General features: G+C 31.6%; 1 protein-coding gene across 1 annotated transcript; it reads left to right on the forward strand.

The window, feature by feature from the left end:
* Positions 1 to 4,910: 4,910 nt before the first annotated feature.
* LOC132938060 (cuticle protein-like) lies at positions 4,911 to 11,985 on the forward strand. The gene is made up of 3 exons (XM_061004728.1): positions 4,911 to 5,067; positions 8,984 to 9,149; positions 10,300 to 11,985. The coding sequence occupies exons 2-3, from the start codon at positions 9,051 to 9,053 to the stop codon at positions 11,167 to 11,169; spliced, it is 969 nt and encodes a 322-aa protein (XP_060860711.1). The 5' UTR covers positions 4,911 to 5,067; positions 8,984 to 9,050; the 3' UTR covers positions 11,170 to 11,985.
* The last annotated feature ends 7,854 nt before the right edge of the window (positions 11,986 to 19,839 follow it).

A 19,839-nucleotide genomic window follows, 5' to 3' on the forward strand; every position in this document is an offset into this window, starting at 1 on the left:
GTATATATTTTATATTACGAGCAAAAATTATACTCTTATCAAATCTCGATTCGCTTGACCGATTAACTAAACATCGAAAAAACAACCATATTCGTTAATGGTCCAATAAATATATTTTATTGACATTATACATGTTTCGACGTTTCGTGCAACGTAAAACCGCAATAAATTCGGTATAATGTGCAAATCGTACTGTTAACTTTGTGTAGATCTTATCTTTTTTCGACAGTAGACACGAAGAATCTTAACGACTGTAACGTTTAAAATATATAGAAAACAAGGGAGAGATACTTATTAGTTATTACTAGGGTCCAGATTTAAATGGCTCTATATAAAATACAAAATATGCAAAAATTGGATTAAAAAAAATCTTTTATTTTCATTATTTTAGATTCTGAGTGAAACGATGAATGTATTGATTTTACAATGATGTGTGTTTTTTTTTTTATTTTTTTTTTTATTTTTTTTTTTTATTTTTTTTTTATTTTTTTTTTTTATTTTTTTTTTATTTTTTATTTTTGTGTCTGTGTACACGATAAGTAGTCGAAATAATGCTTCGATTTTCGACTTCAGTATCTTGTTCGATGGGAAAGTGAATATCGTTGGTGCATTGGGGAGGTCAAAATTTTAATTTCCCAGTAGTTTTCAAAAGCGATGTGAAAAACAAAAGAAAAATTAAGGAAAAACGGGAATTTTTACGCAAAATCGATTTTTAACAAAATCGATTTTGGTTATTGGTGTAACTCTAAAACAAATGACCGTAGATGCATGAAATTTTCACTGGTTGTTTATATTTGCATTTTCTATACACAATACAATTTTGAAAATAATTTGACTTTTTTTGAACTGTTTACGGACATTGTCAGTTTTCAGTTTTTTTAAATTTTTTTTCTATAAATATCAATAAAATTTTATTTGTTGGGTAAAAAAGCTTGAAAATTTAATAGAAGGCTCCTAGGTTATTGTTTCAAAGGCAGATGAAAAAAATCCTTAGTCACAGTTTTTTTTTATACACGTTTAAAGTTCAAATCTTGAAAAAATACGGAAAAATCACGAAAATTTGCAAATTATTTTGAGTTAGAAATTCATAAAAAATTTTCTTTTTAAATCTAAGATTTTAAAATCTAATACAAGATTCCTCATAAGTTTGTCTAACTTTATCAAAAAAAAAATTTCTACAAGAAAGTCAAATTAAATTTTTATGAGCGTTTTAAATTCATATTTTTACAACATTAGATATTCACTCGATTTCTCATGTACCGATTTCCTTATTTTCTTGTAATTCAAAAACGAATAACTGTAGATACATGAAAATTTCACTGAATGTTTATATTAGCATTTCCTATACACCATACAATTTTGAAAATATTTTGACACTTTTTGAGCTGTTTACGGGCATTTTCAGTTTTCAATTTTTTTAGTTTTTTTTTCTATAAATATCAATAAAGTTTTATCTGTTGGGCCAAAAAGTGTAAAAATTTAATACAAGACTCCTGATATATTTTTACAATAGCAGTTGAAAAATATTGAAAATACATAGGCACAGTTTTTTTTTATAAGCATTTAAAGATCAAATTTGGACAGAATTTATCAAAATCTCGAAAATTATCAACCATTGTAATTAATAAATTATAAAATGTTCAGTTTTTATAGCTAAGGATTGAAAATTTAAAACAAGATTCCATGTAAATAGATAATTCGGTTACCAAAAAATCTAAAAAATACACAAGCACAGTTTATTTGTATAGTCATTTTAAGTTCAAATTTGGACGAAATTACATAAAAACCTAGAATAACTATTTTAGTTATTTTGTTGTGATTGTATAATATTATTCGTGGGCACTTGAAACTTCTAATTTGTAATATTTTCATCGATATATTATGATGATAGTATCACGGTTTGTTGTTGATGTATAACGCGTTATATGTACCTAATGGATATTGTGATATGATTAATTTGGAATTTATTATAGGTCAATTTTTTTTTTAATACCATAGATAAGTGTATAATATGTCTTATACCTAGACTGACATATCGTCTCCACTCAGAATCGTTTTTCTTATACAATGATATATCATTGAATTCAAATTTAATACCATCCATTATACAGTGACCCGCTTGTAACCAACAGTACAGCAGAGCGACATCCACTTGCCCACCTTTTTTTATATTATGTTTACATAAAATTATACTATATTTTTGTGATTAATTTTATGCCTACCAGATGTAGTTGCACTGGTTTTCGGCATTTTAAATATAAATAAATAAAATCGAATGAATGTTTCGCGTACTCGGATCACGTCACGATAAATACGACTAATGTATGATTCGCTAAAACTTACTCAATAACAGACTACTACGCTTGTCTCGATAGGTCTCAGATAAGATAAGAAAAAGACTTCGTAAAATTACATGAACTATAAATACGCTATTTTAATTAAAATAAGCAAAATATTACCTATTATGCATTTAAAAACCGTAAAATACAGAAATATGCAGTACACGTCAAAAAAGTACAAAATATGCTAAAACATGCAAAATAAAACTTTATATTTCGGATATTTGTCGAATCTATTGATTACAAATCAAACTTGTAGCTTACCTATAGGTATTTTTTGGACTGTTCATTTTTTGGACTTGTTTATAAATCCGGGCCTTGGTTATTACCTATACGTACAAACCTACATACGAATAATAATGTTTGTTGCTTTATAGATTATTTGTGTTATATATACATGGTACCTATAACAGAATAACATGACAAATGAAATAACTTTTGTTCTACCTAATTAATATTTAAACATTATATATATTATATAATTTACAGACGCTTACGCTACTAGTACAGTATTACGTTTATTTTTTAATAAGTTGGGAAGTACTGAAAATAAAAATTGAATATTTTCAAAAAAATTTCAAATAACCAATTTGCAAATCTGATTTTTGGACAAATTTTGATGGCAAAAAATGTATTTAAGTATTGAGTAGTTAATTTTTTACAGTTTTTTAAAATATCAATATGGAGTAATTTACTTAATTTGAAACGTAATAACATTTTTCAAAATATTCTTTTTAGTCATTTCCAGACAGATATATTTACTAAGTTTACCTAATTTTCATAATTGTTGTCATACGTTTAACTATAGTACCTATCAATTTTTATTTTTATTTGTCAGATCTTTCTGTTACAACTTGTATATATTGTGTAGGTAATGATTAATATATTGTACTATATAATTTTATTTATTTTAACCATGTAAAATGAATTTGTTTTGGATATCATTGTAATGAATGTGGTTAGGAAAATCCTGTGATTTGTACTATTGTACCTTATTAATTGGATTAAAGCAATATTTCACCTGTTGCAATATACAAGTTTCAGCTTAAAAATTGATGCTCATTTTATTTGGTTCTGATATATAAACATAGACATATTATTATAGTGTATTTTTCTATTTCAAAAACAACCATAGTCGAGTTCAGTTGAATTTAGTTTTATTTCATTGTATTTTATCGTAATATTATACGATGGCGGTTAATAATCATTTAAGATAATTTTATACAAATATACAATAAATACAGTATAAAATAATATAAACAGTATAAACTTATATCAAATGAAATTTTTGATAACTATAGCTTTAGAATTGTATTGTAAATTACATGTAGGCAGATATTTACCACACCTTTGAGCGAGCCAAGGACTACCAATGGACAATAGAGTCCAGAATACTATACAATCACTTGAAATACCAATTTTACAATCCACACCCATCAATGTATAATTTTATTTACGTACTTAAAAAAACACCAAGCAGAAGTTTACCTAAGACTACAATCAAATAGACAAAACATGAACAATTTTATTTGCTTTTATGGGATGTTTATTTTTGCGCTTTTGGCTTACGTTTGGACGTTCGGGTCATATTTTACGCTTATGGGCTACAGCCTACAGCCAACAAATCGACAAATCGTACATATAAAGGTAATTGAAAAGTTACTAGCGAAATATCGCAAAAAATGTCATATTAGGTATAAATTATATTTTGGTATAGGTAGCAATAGTAACATCAGTTTATTTATAAATGTTTAGGTTAATTACATTAATCGTGTGAATGTGCGGCATTGATATAATGATCAGTTTTATAACATCAGTTATGCAGATGAGCAAGTAGCATAGTTCATACTAATATAACACTTTTTATGTGTTAGATTTATCTATGGTGGGAATGTGTGATTCACTTATAGAATATCTGTATGACTAGTAGGTACACTAGTAGATATAGCAGTACAAATAATTAACTTTAAAAATAGTAAAAAATTTACTAAAATATTAAATAATAAATATTATAATAATTCAGATAACTAGGTATTCATTATGAAAACTTTTAAGGTTAGGTTAAAATTCATTAAAACAATTTTACTACTATTTAAATGGGTATATAGACATTATTACCATACCTAACGGCATAACGCAATATGCACGCATAAAAAAAAAAATAAGAACCTATTTTTTATCAGACGTTAGTAAATATAGTAATTAAAATACGTCTATCTTATGTCCGCTACAGCTATAAATTATTATTGTTATTATTATTATTTTTTTTTTTTAAGAATAAAAATTGCTTCACCTTATTATAAGTTTATCGTTTATCTATTACATTCTAATGCTGAAACAATTGACTCGGGAATTCACGTGGTTTGTGCTGTATAATAATACTCATGCGTGGGGGGTGTATAATAACTGTACTATACGTAAAACAAATACAAAATAAAACTAAAGCCGTTTCTTAGAGTCTGAATAAGAGAGAGAAAGAGTGATAGGGGGAGAGAGAGAGACGCGTAGAGAAAGAAAAATAAGAGAGGGATGGGAAGAAACGCTATATAGTGAAATCGGAAGTATTTCAAGTCCAGCTCGTTGGTCTAAAGCATTTTAAAACGTCCAGTGCAACCGATTCAGCGTTCAGTGTGTTTTCGTATCCATTACGAGTTACTAAAAGTCTGTGATCGGTTTCGTATTCAATACGTTACATAATTTTTTTTTTCGCAAGCCATATAATACTAAGGTAAGGATTTATATTTACAATATAAGCTACCCATTCATATCAATAATTAAAAATTATAATTCTATTTTGATAATGCAATAAGCATTGTCATTACGTACCTAGGTATACAGTTCGAAAACGGTTTTCTCTAATTTTATTTCTCATTCGATTCTAAATAGAAATAAAATACATATTAATATTAATACAATGAATTTTTAATAATCGTTAAGGTTTTTCAATAGATAAGTACCTACTGCAATTTTTATTCAAGTGCCTAGGTAAATTTTTTTTCATTTAGTATAAGCTAAGATTATGGCTAAACGTACGTTATTTAAGTTTCGAATACAAATTAAATAGGTACCCATGATTAATATTAAAACATTTTTCTTAACTTACTTTAATTTAAAAAAATGATAAATGCAATAGTTATTGTTTTTATATTTTTATTCCTTAAATAAAATAGTGAGCATTTAGGTTTACATTATAAATATAATAAAACAACATAAAAACATAATAAATAGTCAGTTGACTATAGTTAAGATTTCACCATCAATATATTAGAAATGACAAAAGTTTTGATAGGTGCTTTGTAAAAAGTTATTTTTTGTAGAAATTGTTGTCAGTATAGATATCTTTTTGGGTACTATTAGGTTCATTTAACATAGGTATAGTTTTTAAATATTATTTGATTATATTTTAGCGGATCAATTTAATCATATACGTACTTACATAACATAACATAATTGGTACACATTGTTAACTATTATATTATATATTATGCTAAATCAGTATAGGTAGAAAATAGAAAAATAAAAATACTATTTATCACAATCTTTGGGCTTTGTCTGTTACCTGTTGGTTTAAATATTTAAATATTGTTGTTTATATTTTTATTTTTTGTTCAAGTTTAATGTAATTGTTTGAATAGTAAAAAATTCTAAAATATCTAAAAAAAAGAAGGATGTGTCAGATAACTTCTTTTAATACCTAATCATTTAATATGAATATTATAAAATATAAAGGACATATTATATATAATATACGTTCACTGTTCAGCTATTGGCTATCACTATTCGGGTGGGTATCATTTAAGCTCTTTATAAGTAGTTTCGTTGAGCTTTATGATGGATTATTTTAAAACTAAAATTATTTGAGCAGTGTGATCCCATACAACAATATGGTCCGATAAAATCACATTGAATGCAGTGCACCATTATACTTATATATTGAAGGCACTGTTTAAGCACATAGCTGTTGGTTTGTAGTTAGCTTGCTAATCTTTAATTGTCATCAGTGGCCGTCGTTAACGAGACCTGCGCGGTCATCCCGCAGTGAAATAATGCACTCGGAATGATGGCCCACAATTATTATGATATTTCACAATGATATTTGGGATTATTTCCGTCGCTCTTGTTATATATATATATTATATAGGTGTGTACGTTATTATATACATACATATCCACGAAGGGAAGCACTTTCACTATATAGACAAAATTATTCCGGATGTCATCGACACCTCGTTATTTTGTGTTTATGTGCCAACGAATACATTTTTGTTGGTTCAATTAGATAATAATAATAATAATAATAATATACCCATGCAACGGACATAATAATTATGCTCGATCCATCCATCATGTGCGGTAGTTTTTTTATGCCATTATATATTATTTTCCTCCTGCGAGGAACGTATCGATTTGTAACGGTAAACACGATAAAAGATCATTTATTCACGTTAGATAGTCATTATAAACTTATTTATCTTTGGAGACATGTCAAATTCCAGTGAACATTTCATGTTTATGACAGTTTCGGATTTACATAACATTTTACTATTTAAGTAAAATGAAACCGTATACAGTATACATCTGTGTACTTACCTAATATACTTACGTACAAATTGTAATTTAAATTTTGTTTCATATATATCATTCTTTGACATTTCATAAAAGTTATAATATTCGATTTATTTTAATTGGAAAAAAAAAATAATAACACTGAGATCAGGTTTGAATTGGTACCTATATTATATTTAACTTGCTTACTTGTACTGTATTATGTATACAGGATATACATGCGCTATAAAATAATACTGGTGTCCGGGAATACGCCAAATTATAGACGATGGTCATAATATCTATTATAGCTGTTGTGGCTATGAATATCGAAACATGAAATAAATGAGATTAAAGTTGAAACGTTTTTATCGGCAACAATATTAATATAGTATGAATAGGTCCCCGCGTACAGGTAAAATAAAATACAATATAATAATGATAAAAGCTAAGTTGTTACAATAGATTCTTTGACTACCTACCATCGAGGTAAGTTTAAAAAAACGAACTTTTTAACTATAGTCAATATCCACCTTTGTACACACTGTATTGTATTTGTATACAATAACAGTTGTATGAATCGTATAAACGATGTTGTTATATCCGTTTGGAGTCGAAAACACGACGGCGCGGCGTTATCCGCGTGACCAACATCTCTTGTACGCATAATAATTATTATTATTGGCAGTAAAAATCCGACGACGGCCGCGGCAGCGCTCTGGTGTATAACTCACTACAGTCGTTAATATAATAATATTATATTATATGGAACGATTTGAAAAAAAAATATCGTCTCGGACCGACGACGACACGTCGGCGTGACAAACTACGACGGTTAAAAAACGCATAATATACGAGTGTGCATAATAATACAATAATAATATAATATATTACAATAAACTTATCCGATCGGGACGTGCCTGTATTACCAACGCGACCGTGACGAATATTATTGTAGCGCGCGCTCGCCATTTATACCGCGCGGCTGTGATGCTTAATGTGCACCGCATGATACATATTATTATATCGGGCGCGCACGCGGCAGACGTGTTCGAAGACGGTTTGTTTTTATTTTGCGTTTATTAGAGGACGCGTCGCACCCGGGCGTGTTGTCGTCTCCGTCTGATGAATGGGTAACGTGAAAATACATCAATTGCGTTCAGCATTTCCAATTTTGTGTTGTTACGGCTTATTAACATTATGAAGAGTGAATTGACCTACATTATAATGAAACCCACGGGTATAAGAACATTATCTGTGTTTGAAGCTTTGAGCAGTGTATCGTGTGTGTGTATTTACTTGTTATTAAATAATTAAGGGTCGGTAACGGGTAAGGCGACGACAATAATTATTGTCTGGTTTGTCACAAGTGTTTTTTCGACATTTTGATTTCGAAGCAAGTGAGTGTGAGTGTGTGTGAAAACTTTTGAAATAAAAAATGCTTACCTATATTATATTTCGTATCAAAAATTAAAATTAAAATATCAGAAAAACACCTCTGGCAGACCAAAAAAAATGTCGTTAACTTTGAGTTTGATAACGGGTAAATTCACTCCAATATTAAACGAGCTGAACTGCTGAACATAAATTTGCTGTAATGTTACGCCCTTGTATTAACGGAGACAACTGTACGTGTGTGAGATGTCCTCTAAAACTCGGCATTAAACTCGCGACGAAATAAAGCGGTCGCGATATTCCGCCGTGCATTCTGTTTTTAATCATGTGATACAATATTATGTATATATATATGTATTTACTACTACTATGGTAGTATTATATACGCGCGTACGTATGTATAATGCATTAAGAGCCCCATTAATGCCGTACGCGTATTTAAACTCGAACTTATCGTCGCACGGTCGGCGGCGGTCAGCTGTCCGCGAACAAACAGACCGTAAATGACTAATATATCATTACACTCGTAAGTCGCACACACATTTACATAATACTTTTATAAATATTGTTTTTTATACTGCGGGTAAAACCTATAATAATATGATAACGATATAATGATAAAAATAATTAAACGATATTATATTATAAGTAATGTAATTCCTAAAGCTCTGTCTGAACGGTCGTTTCTCGCGTGTTTTTCGCAGACCTTTTTTCCGTCACCGTCTCAAGATCTTTAGTACGTCAGCCACCTCCCTCCGCCGTATAGTCATCATGTTGGTCATCGTAACGTATCTGCCGGCGCTGTTGCTGTTGTCTGCCGCCGTGGCCGCGCGAGCGGGTCATTCCGTTCACGATCCAAACGAATATTACGTAAGTACCTACTTATTTTATTATCGTGATATACACACACGCATACACCATTTTAGGTATATCATTATTTTGTTTTTGTCTTGACAGGGCCACGGCGACGATGGTCGCGCCCTATTGTTTTTTTTTTCTGTGTACACCGCTTGAACCGCGTACATACGCGTTATTACTAGGCGACATTGCGCATATTATATAGATCCGACCGAGCGGTGACCACTTATCCCCTTGTACCACACTCCGGAACGTATATTTTATACCTATGTTATGAGCATATTATAGACCTTAAGAGTATTAAGTCTATGGTTATAAGCGGTTATAACTATATTTCTGGAATTTCTCATGCCGTAGGTATGCATTACACGCGTAAAATATAGACGCATAAAATCGGAGCGATTGGCCCAGGCCACTATGAAAAAAAAATAGCAGCGTACGGGTTCCGTGTACCTACCTATATTGTGTGGAATTTATTTTGTTTCGTCACGCGCGCGCCCCCGAACACAACGTCCTTCGCCGGACCGCGAGTGTACTCGCTCGTTTCACAACGGATAGACAACAAATGCTGCAAGATCAAAATTGTAATTAGCTTATAACACGAAACGCGTGCGGGGCGGTTTTCAAACGTATCGGCGAGTCGTATAAGTATAAAATTATACGCATCGTATCGACGACGACCAAATAACAATTATAATAATATTATAGGTACATTAATTATACCTGTGCAGTATATACATACCATATATTATATTATATAGACCCGCAGCGCCGCGTATTGTTGCACAACGGAAGCGAACGGCTCGTGTACATATAATATTATATTATTATCAAAAGTATACACGTGCGCGAGCGGAGCTGGTTTCCTGTAAATCTCGTTTGGGCACCCATCTAATGAATCCATCGATGACGGACGTATAGTTTCCATGCGTCGTTATTCGCGGTGTACGGTCATCGTTAATACATAATAATAGGTATACGCGATAGTAACTATTTGCAGAAGCCACTAACAAATATTTCAGACTAGTTTTTCAGCAGCACGTGTTTTTAATAATGATTATGACGTGACGTAGTATAATATTATGTTACTTTAATTTATTATATGTATCACGCGGCGTTTGCAACCGTCTTCATACGTCAACATCGTGTTTTGTGTTCACAGAGTGAGCCCAACTATCATTTCAACTACGGCGTCAAGGACTTGCACACGGGTGACCTGAAGAGCCAATGGGAGAAGCGGGAAGGCGACGTGGTCAAAGGGTCGTACAGCTTGATGGAGCCGGACGGTTCCATACGGACGGTTGATTATACGGCCGACAGCCATAACGGGTTCAACGCGGTCGTGTCCAAGAGCGGCCACAACGTTCACCCCGCCCAACACCACCAGCAACCAAAGCAGGTCCAACACCACCAACAGCAACAGCAACAACTATCGCTGCAGCAGATTTACAAGCAACAACCGCTGGCACAGCAGCCGGCTGCGGCGTACCAGGTGCCCCAGCAGCACAAGCCGGCGTTGGTCGCTTACAAGCAGGCGCCGCCGTCCAAGTACCCACCGCCCCTTCTGTACCGCGGCTTCTACGGCAAGTCTTCACCAACGGCCACTGCGGCCGCCGTCAACTACATGGCGTACCCGAACCGTCTGCTTCAGGATTCCGACGTAGCCACAGCCACTCCAAAATATTACACTGCCCCTGCCCCTGCCGCCGCCGCCGCTCCACAGTATTACGCCGAATCGCCGGCCGAATACGACGTCCAAGCCAAAGCCGAAGCCGCTCCCGAGTATTATTACTACGCGTCGGCCGTGACGCCCGACGCCGAATCGCTGGCACCGTCCCCATCACCGTCGCCGACTCCAGACTCGGCCAAGTCCGGTCCCGTTTTGTTCCCGGCCGACAACGCCACGGCGGCGGCTGACGCCACGTCCGACCGACCTTCGGCGTCGCCCACGCCAATCACTCTGCTCAAATACGAACCTGCGGACAACAACGGCGGCCAACCTCTGTACGCTGACTACAACTATTACGCTTAATTCAATAATTACATACATATTATTGTATATGTACCCCGTCTTCCTGCCAAAAAAGATATTTTTTTTAGACTTTGCTCGTATTAATAATAATTTATAATTATTGTCGCGTGTACAGTACTCCCTCTTTCCCCGCCATCCCCCGACCTAATCGTAAGGATAAGATTTGTTTTGCTTACGGCACAAGCCTACCTTCCGCCTTATCTAAATAATGTATCATAATATAACTTATAAGTACGAAATCGCGTTGCTTATACTTTTATTTTAACAGACGAAATTATCCTCGCGTTACGAGAAGTCAATATATTACAAAGTCCAGTTTTCAGATAAAAAAACCGCATGTATAATAAAAATAACACGTACTTGGTACTCATATTAGCTTTCTCTATCGGTCGAGTTATGCGTCTTCTCGCCGTCACTTCACATATCAACGTTTTCCCCAAACGAGCTATTTGATTTTTCTACTGTGCAATCTACCTATATATTATATTTCGAATCAAAAAAGATGTCCGCAAACGAACCATAATATAGGTATTAATAACGTTGGTCGGACAAAACACTATACGCAATTATTATATTATATATTATACACCTTAGTGCAACCAAATATTTTTAATTATTATTATGTATCATATAATATTTTAGATTTAGGACATTACTATAGTCTTTGTAACGAAGTGCAATATTTGATTTGATCTTTTTCGTGTTTATTTAATGTTAATATAATTATTATTTGTATTTATAGTACATAATGTAGCGTATTTATAATTTAAAACACACGTTTTATGTGCATATAGTATGTATTTTTTTTTAAATAAATATTAATTGTTTTATATATAAAAACGATTTATTTTTCATTTTTTTCCCCTCCGCTTAGTCGTACAAGAGCAGAACATTATAATATAATATATAATATTATATAGATTATAGACGAATCGTTTGTACAGCGACGCGACGTGTATACGGAATGTGTAATAGATATGCACAATATATTATTATCATTTCATAGCGGGCTCGGTCGGCGACTTCCTCTTTTTGACGATTTCATTAGGCCTCGGGACAGCGTGTGCAGGTACCGCCGAATGTCTATTCGGACGTCCGGCCGCGGTCAATTAAAAGTAGGTACCAGCTACAGTTCGAACAGGTATTTAATGTATAACAGGTGTGTGCTCGCCATAAATCATTGCGCGTTCACGCGGTGTTAAGTGTAAACATAATATATGTATATAATAATAATATATAATATAACAACACGTATTATAGTAGTATGTATACATAAATACCGGTATAATATATTGTGCACCGTGTACACACTTGTCAATTATAATTACTATATACGTTCGATGAATTGAAGAAACGGTCGCAATTATAATGATAATAATATAATAATGTATATTATACACACCGCTCGCTCGCGCGCGTGTACATAATAATAATAATAATAATAATAATAATAATAATAATAATGATAATATGTATAACATACATGCCACGCGGGTAATACGACTTATAGTACACAATATTATGTTATTACTATTATTAGTTTTATCACGGTGCGAGTGTTTCGTTAACGAGAAACGTTATATTACAATTATTTATAATATTACATTAATATTATTATTGTGTTACGTATATAGGACGCGTGCGTGCGCACTCAGTTGACGAAGACGAATGCTCGCGCTCGCGCCTGTTTCCGACCGGATGTGCTTTTCCGTTACGCCGCGGTCGTTCGCATTCGTCCGGTCTCGCGGATCTCGGATTCACGCCGCACAATGGCCAACGATATTAATATAATACGCATTAATTTATGTTATATACGCTTATATTACGTATATATATATATATATATATAATATTGTGTAAGTGCACGTTTAACTACACGACGCGACCGTAAATCGTCCATACACTCGTACCCACGTCCATTCGGACCTTCATCCGTGCGAATTTCCCGCTAGCTGCAGAGGTGTCGAGCTTTTACAACTCGCGTTTTTTTTTTTTTACCGGACGTGAAAACCCAACGCTCGATGCACGAGACTATTTACATATAATATAATAGATACGAAAGCACAATCGTCGACGCATAATATACGCGTATATAACCTATGTATAGATGCGTCGGACTATGCGTGCGTGTGTGTTGCATATTTGTGTATATAATATTTATGCATTATTACATATTGTGCAACTGCACTCTGCGGCTCATTGATGGACGTTTATGCAGGTGCCTATTGGTATAGTCTGCAGTAGACCAAAATTATATACTGATAAAGTATTGTGACGTATAATATTCTCCCACCGATTTTTGTTTAGACATTTCTCATTAGTGAAACCACCATTTTTTCCTAGTGAATTTTTGCAAATTCCAATATTTGGAATTATATACAGTTATTTAATGACAATTTGTTCAGATGCTTAGAGTATCTATAGTTTCTACATCATTCGAGGAGAGTCCTGAGGCGGATACAATATTATACAACGCAATTTTTCAAATGAAACTGATATTTTTTACTATAATAATTATTATGCAATTTTTAAAAATATCGATGAATCTAAATCAAAATTTTAAACAGTAGTTTCAGAGATATTAAAATGATTACTATACTAAGGATAATATTCTTTAAAAATGGTTCTATAAAACTATTAAATAGATGAATTAATATTTAACTTATCCCTACACTTATTAGTTATTATTTATTATACTCGGACAATTAAAAAAAATGCATAATATTCATAGTTGAATATAGACATATAGTAATAAGTAATAACTAATAATGTAATATCAATTACCTACTAAATAATTTTTAAATCATCATAGTCCACATATTTTCTAAACATGCTTTTATAATGGACCTATTATAGTATTATTCTATTAGTACACAAAGAAAAAAAAACTCAGAAACTCGTTTGAATTTCAATTTGATGTAGGTACCTACATGAAAATGTTCAAAATCTACTTGATAATTGTTGCCGCTACACACACATGATTCACCGTTACGTAACTTTATATATATATTTTTTCAATATATTAAAATATTAATATGCATGTATGTATGTATATGTGAGTACGTGTAATTTGAGTATCACGATATATCTGATACTTGCATGCAATTCCCCCCTGCTTAAACATTTGTTAATCTAGTCAGCGAGGAATACATTTAATAATACATTAATAAAATACGTATCTTCAACTTTAATTACTTAAATCGTTCAACTATTTATATTCTCATCCTCACCCTGTGATAAAAGTACCTACCTGCAGGAAGTTTAGAAATTTCGTTCACATAATCACATACCGTAAGTCTGTAATTTGCACCAAAATAAAGTCATGTAATTTGCACCACCATCCACCGTAGTAGGTAGCCGAAAACAGTGTTAGTAATTTGCACCAAAATTATTACTCATGTAATGTGTATTCAATTATCGACTACCTATTCGATTATTTCGTCAAAAACATTACATGTTTAGTGCTTACATCTAATTCCTAAATAGTAAATATATTATTATTTATTGTTAGTCGTTAGACGCGGATGCCTTCAATCTTTATTATAAGCGTTTGAAATTAGAAATTCGAGGATAAAAACGAATAGACTAAAAGACTTGTGATTTTGTTGCTATTCTACACGTAGGTACGAGAAACGCATTTGATGTCTGTTTTTCGTAAAACTGTTACGACACACGTGATACTTATGCTGACATGCTGTATAATATTAAAGTAATCTCTATGTAATAATTATGCATTCTGCTCTTATATCGTCAAGTACATGGTATTTGGTCTATAAAAGTGAACAAGTTTGGTGTAATCGTGAATTTTCATTGTTAATCCCACAATGTTCGCCGTTTAGTAAATATTAACAACCTGCAGGTAACATGTGAAACGACAATACCTGAGATCCGTGTACCATAAATATATACACACATGATAATATAATATATGAGTTTATTATGAAAATTTCAATTTACAAACAACGGCTTATGTCGTATGTGTCGTATACATATTACATATACGTTGAAAAAGCATACTGCATAATATAATATATGTCTTTATCTGCTACAGTATATAAACAAATAGTTTACAAAGTAGTTCGTATGGACTACTTAGGCACTAAGGTACTACTTATTAAACTATTTTGGAAATATAAGTAAACGTTATTATAATTTATATAAGGTACCTATATCAAATATTAATTAGATTAAATTTAGATTATTCATATTATAATAATTCTATATTTCTATGTATATGTCCCCCCAGTATTCGTATTAATATGCCCACCGTTGGAAAATTCAGCTAGAACATTTCAGCAATTTCAAAAACAGAATTAATTTGAATAATTAATTTCAAAATTGAATTACACTGCAGTATATTATATATAATGATATAAACATTATTTTGTACATATCACCCGTTTCGATGATTTTGGTTCGATAGTTACCAATAAGTAATATATGTAATCGATGAACTAAATAAGTAAGCTCAAATTACACGGGCGTCAAACAAAAACAAATATGGATTAAGATCAGTGTCAATAATATTAAAACAATAAACTAGATGTTATCTAATTATTATTTTTTAAAATCTATTTCAGAGTTACAATCAATTGTTTTCTGATGGTGTATGGTCATAAATATTAAAGCACGTTTTATCGGGACCAGTTGGTAGCCAATAGCTGAATAGCCATTGTAACTGTATATGATGAGACCTTACGTAACAATTGTATATCGTGCACGTAGTCACTATTATAGATCATTAGATCCGTATCGATGATATGGCCTTGGATTACATTTTTTGTTCATTACCGTCGTAAACCATAATAGAATCTATTTAGTTTTGGGTTTCAAAATTAATTTAATCGGACAACAATGATATGGTGATTGGTAGTTGTATATTTTTAGTTTTAAATTTAAATTCGATTAAAACAAATAGATGGTTAAAGAACAGGACTATATTATAGTATGATAAATATTGATAATAATAACATGGGTCGAGCGTAACACGGGACATACGAGATCGACTAATTTGATAAAAAATAAAACGAACTGGTAAATAATTATTTGGACCAAATAAGTAGTAAATAACTTGTTATGAAACAAATCACGTTCAGTAATCAGTGTATATAATTAAAAGCTGTACAGATATAAAATTATATTATTATATTACTATAAAGTCAAAACATACCACTCATATTTCATTCACCAGCAATCTGTTTTTTGAAATAATAAATTTTAATTAAAATTATGAAACTCGTGTTTTTGTTTTCAATACCTACACAATTATGCGCACACCCAGATGTCCAGATTTGATAACATTTGAATAAAACACCAAATAATATAGGCTCGTTCAATATACATACAGCTGTTGTATTAAAGTCATTATTGGTGCAAGCTCCGTTAGATAGAACTAGAACACTAACGCAATGTGATAATAATTACATATTGTATTAAAAAAAACCGTCTTTTCTATATTTATTTTATTTCTATTTGATCAGATAAAAAGAACACTTATTTTAATGAAGAAATCAAATAAACTATATAAGACACTACTATTACTACTATGACTATACATATAGACATAAAGTATTCAAATCAAAATCACATCTTAATGGAATTTGTGAAACGTAAAAAAACTAGTTCAACATATGTACCTACCTATAGATACATATTATAATATGTACACATTGTACACATTACGATTATTATACGAAGTATGAACCAAAACAAAAATCTGATTATATTTATTAGAGGCAAAAACTGGATCACGGAAAACGCCTAAAATTGTACTAAATACTTGTTTTGTTGGTCAGTTAAGTCGTGTTGGCCGTTGGCCGTGAAGTTCGCCTTACCATAGATTACAATACAGCCGTAGTGTCAAAAACATTAAGCAGTTAGGATGGTCGTGCGTGGTGTAGGTGAAAATGACTTTTAATGACGGACCGTAGGCGTAGTGTTTTTGATCGGAAATTTAATATTACTACACGTCTACAAAGAATGACAGTAATTTGATATTTTTTGTGATGTATTTATGATTTCTACAATTTATCTATTTCATTACATATTTTCATTACAACTCAAAAAAATAATACTTCTTTTAATAATACAAATTTGATCTAACGTGGCACGTGCTGATGGTATTAAATTAAATATAATATAATATATATTTGTACCAGATGTCCAGATATAAAATATAAAAAAAAATTATGAAGACTGCCAGTCCCTGTGCGTGTATGTATACGGTGATAAATGTTAATATAGTTAATACTGCTGATTATCTCGTGATGAAAATATACGAATTGTTTTAATTGTATATACAGTACTTGTATGTTATTTTATATAGATAATAATGTCACTGTCACGATCGGATTAACCTTTTAATTTGACTTTATTTTGACTCGTTCGAAAAGTTTCTAACACGTACGTGTTTCTAACTTGTTAGTTACTTGACTTCCTTCAGATCATTATAAATTATAATATGATATTATATAATATTGTTAAGTTATAATGAATATTAATAAATTGCACAAAAATATTAAATACAATGAGACATTTTCGTTCCTGTGAAATCCTGTGTACAGTATACATATAATATATATTATGTAACAATAGGTACCTAATAAACATATTATAACATAATAATGTTATCATGCGACTGTGAATACATCGTATGGAAAAAAGTGTTTTCTATACGGACAAAAAAATATCACACCAGTTAATAACGACGATAACAGTAATAATTTTATAATCGGACATACCGAACAGCAGCATATACATCGTACAGCATATACATCATATACCATGGATTCTGAGTACGGACAGTGGCTTTGTTCAGACAGACTTTCATTGATATTATAGTATTATTGGTATATATACGCAATTATCCGATTCTCAGTCGGACGGCACTGGACTTCTGGAGCACTAAATTGTGGTGTTGCTGATGAGCCGAATGGAAAATACCGGATACGATATTCCGGGCAGAACAGCTTATGTGTGCACGCATTGGTAGGACGTTCGATTTCTCGAATACAATAATAAACTTTTTATTATAATAATGATAATATTATTATCTTATCTGATGTAACAAAAATCGTAGATAACCGCACGCGTTTATATAAATTCTTTGAAATAGTACCATTGAATCGAAGACTCGAAACTCCAAGACGCTATGAAAAACATATCAAAAGTTTTTAGTGCATATTTTTGCTTATTTAGTGATTTTTAGATTTTAGAGCATATTTCTTAATTTTACAATTTTTTTAAGAGCATATTTTATAATTTATGGAGATTCAGTATGAAAATTTGTAAATAAAAAAATATATACATTCATATTGAGAGACCTTACTGGCTTACTAGATATCCTTGTATTTTATTTTTAAAATTTCCATTTGACATAAAAAACAATGTTTTTCCCTTATTGATTAATATAATATAACGGAAACATTAAAAACAATGTTTTTCCCCTATTGATTAATATAATATAATATATTTATAAATTACAACTACAGCTAGCTTTATCTATATATCTTTTTATAAAATAGAATATATACAAATCTAAAATAGAAACAGCTGCTATCGAAATACGACGATTTTCTATATATACTTTTCTAGGAAAATAACTTAATGATTATTGTTAATGGCATTATAGACCTACCGTTTAGATATTTTTGTTAGTTCCGACTTATACGTCCGTGTTACCTGTTGAGCGTTCTTCGCGTCGTTGTTCTTGTTTCAATTACCTACTTATATTATTTTTATTTCATTATGCCGAAAACCAAACAATCTGCGACAAATCGTTTGAATAGTTTTGTTTTAGAATATGGTACGGATATATTCAAAACCGATGGAAGTATTTTATTCTGTAAGTTATGTGAAGTGAAGGTTAACAGTGGTCGAAAATTTGTAGTGACTCAACACGTTAACACTGAGAAACATAGACGAACGGCTATTAGAAAAAAAAAAAAACACAAATTCTGAAATTCAACAGCTAGAAACTAATACTCCGAAAAAGTGTCTTTTTTTACCCGATTTGTGTAAAGCATTATTGACTATTGTACCACTTTACAAAATAAGTAATCCTCAATTAAAATCATTTTTAGAAAAGTATACGCCAAGAGAAATTCCTAGTGACTCGACACTACGCAAAACTTATGTCAATGACATATTTGAAGAAACAATGAAAAATATAAGAGAACAAATTAAAGTAAATAAAATATGGGTGTCGATCGATGGAAGACGGAACAACAGACTCTGAAGGAAGATATGTAGCTAACGTTATAATGGGAACTTTAAATACTGACGGACCGGGAAAAACTTATTTGCTAACAACCGAAGTTCTGGAAAAAGTAAATTATTCAACGATAGTAAAACTTTTTGATCATTCAATGTTCGTCCTCTGGCCAAACAGAATTCGTCATGATGACGTCCTATTGTTTGTGACAACTGGGCGAACACTTCAATCACTGTATTAGTGTATTCTAAAATGATACACTTAACATGTCTCGCACACGGTATTCATTGAGTAGCCGAAAATGTACGGGAAAAGTTTAAGAAAGTTGATAAACTTATTTCCAGGGTTAAACAGGGGTTCTTAAAGGCTCCTTCACGTGTTTTAGTATTTAAAAATGAAGCACCAGCCATACCACTTCCACCAGAGCCAATATTAACTATATGGGGTACATGGATATA

The sequence above is a fragment of the Metopolophium dirhodum genome, chromosome 2 (genome assembly GCF_019925205.1).
Source record: "Metopolophium dirhodum isolate CAU chromosome 2, ASM1992520v1, whole genome shotgun sequence".
NCBI classification, from domain to species: Eukaryota; Metazoa; Arthropoda; class Insecta; order Hemiptera; family Aphididae; genus Metopolophium; species Metopolophium dirhodum.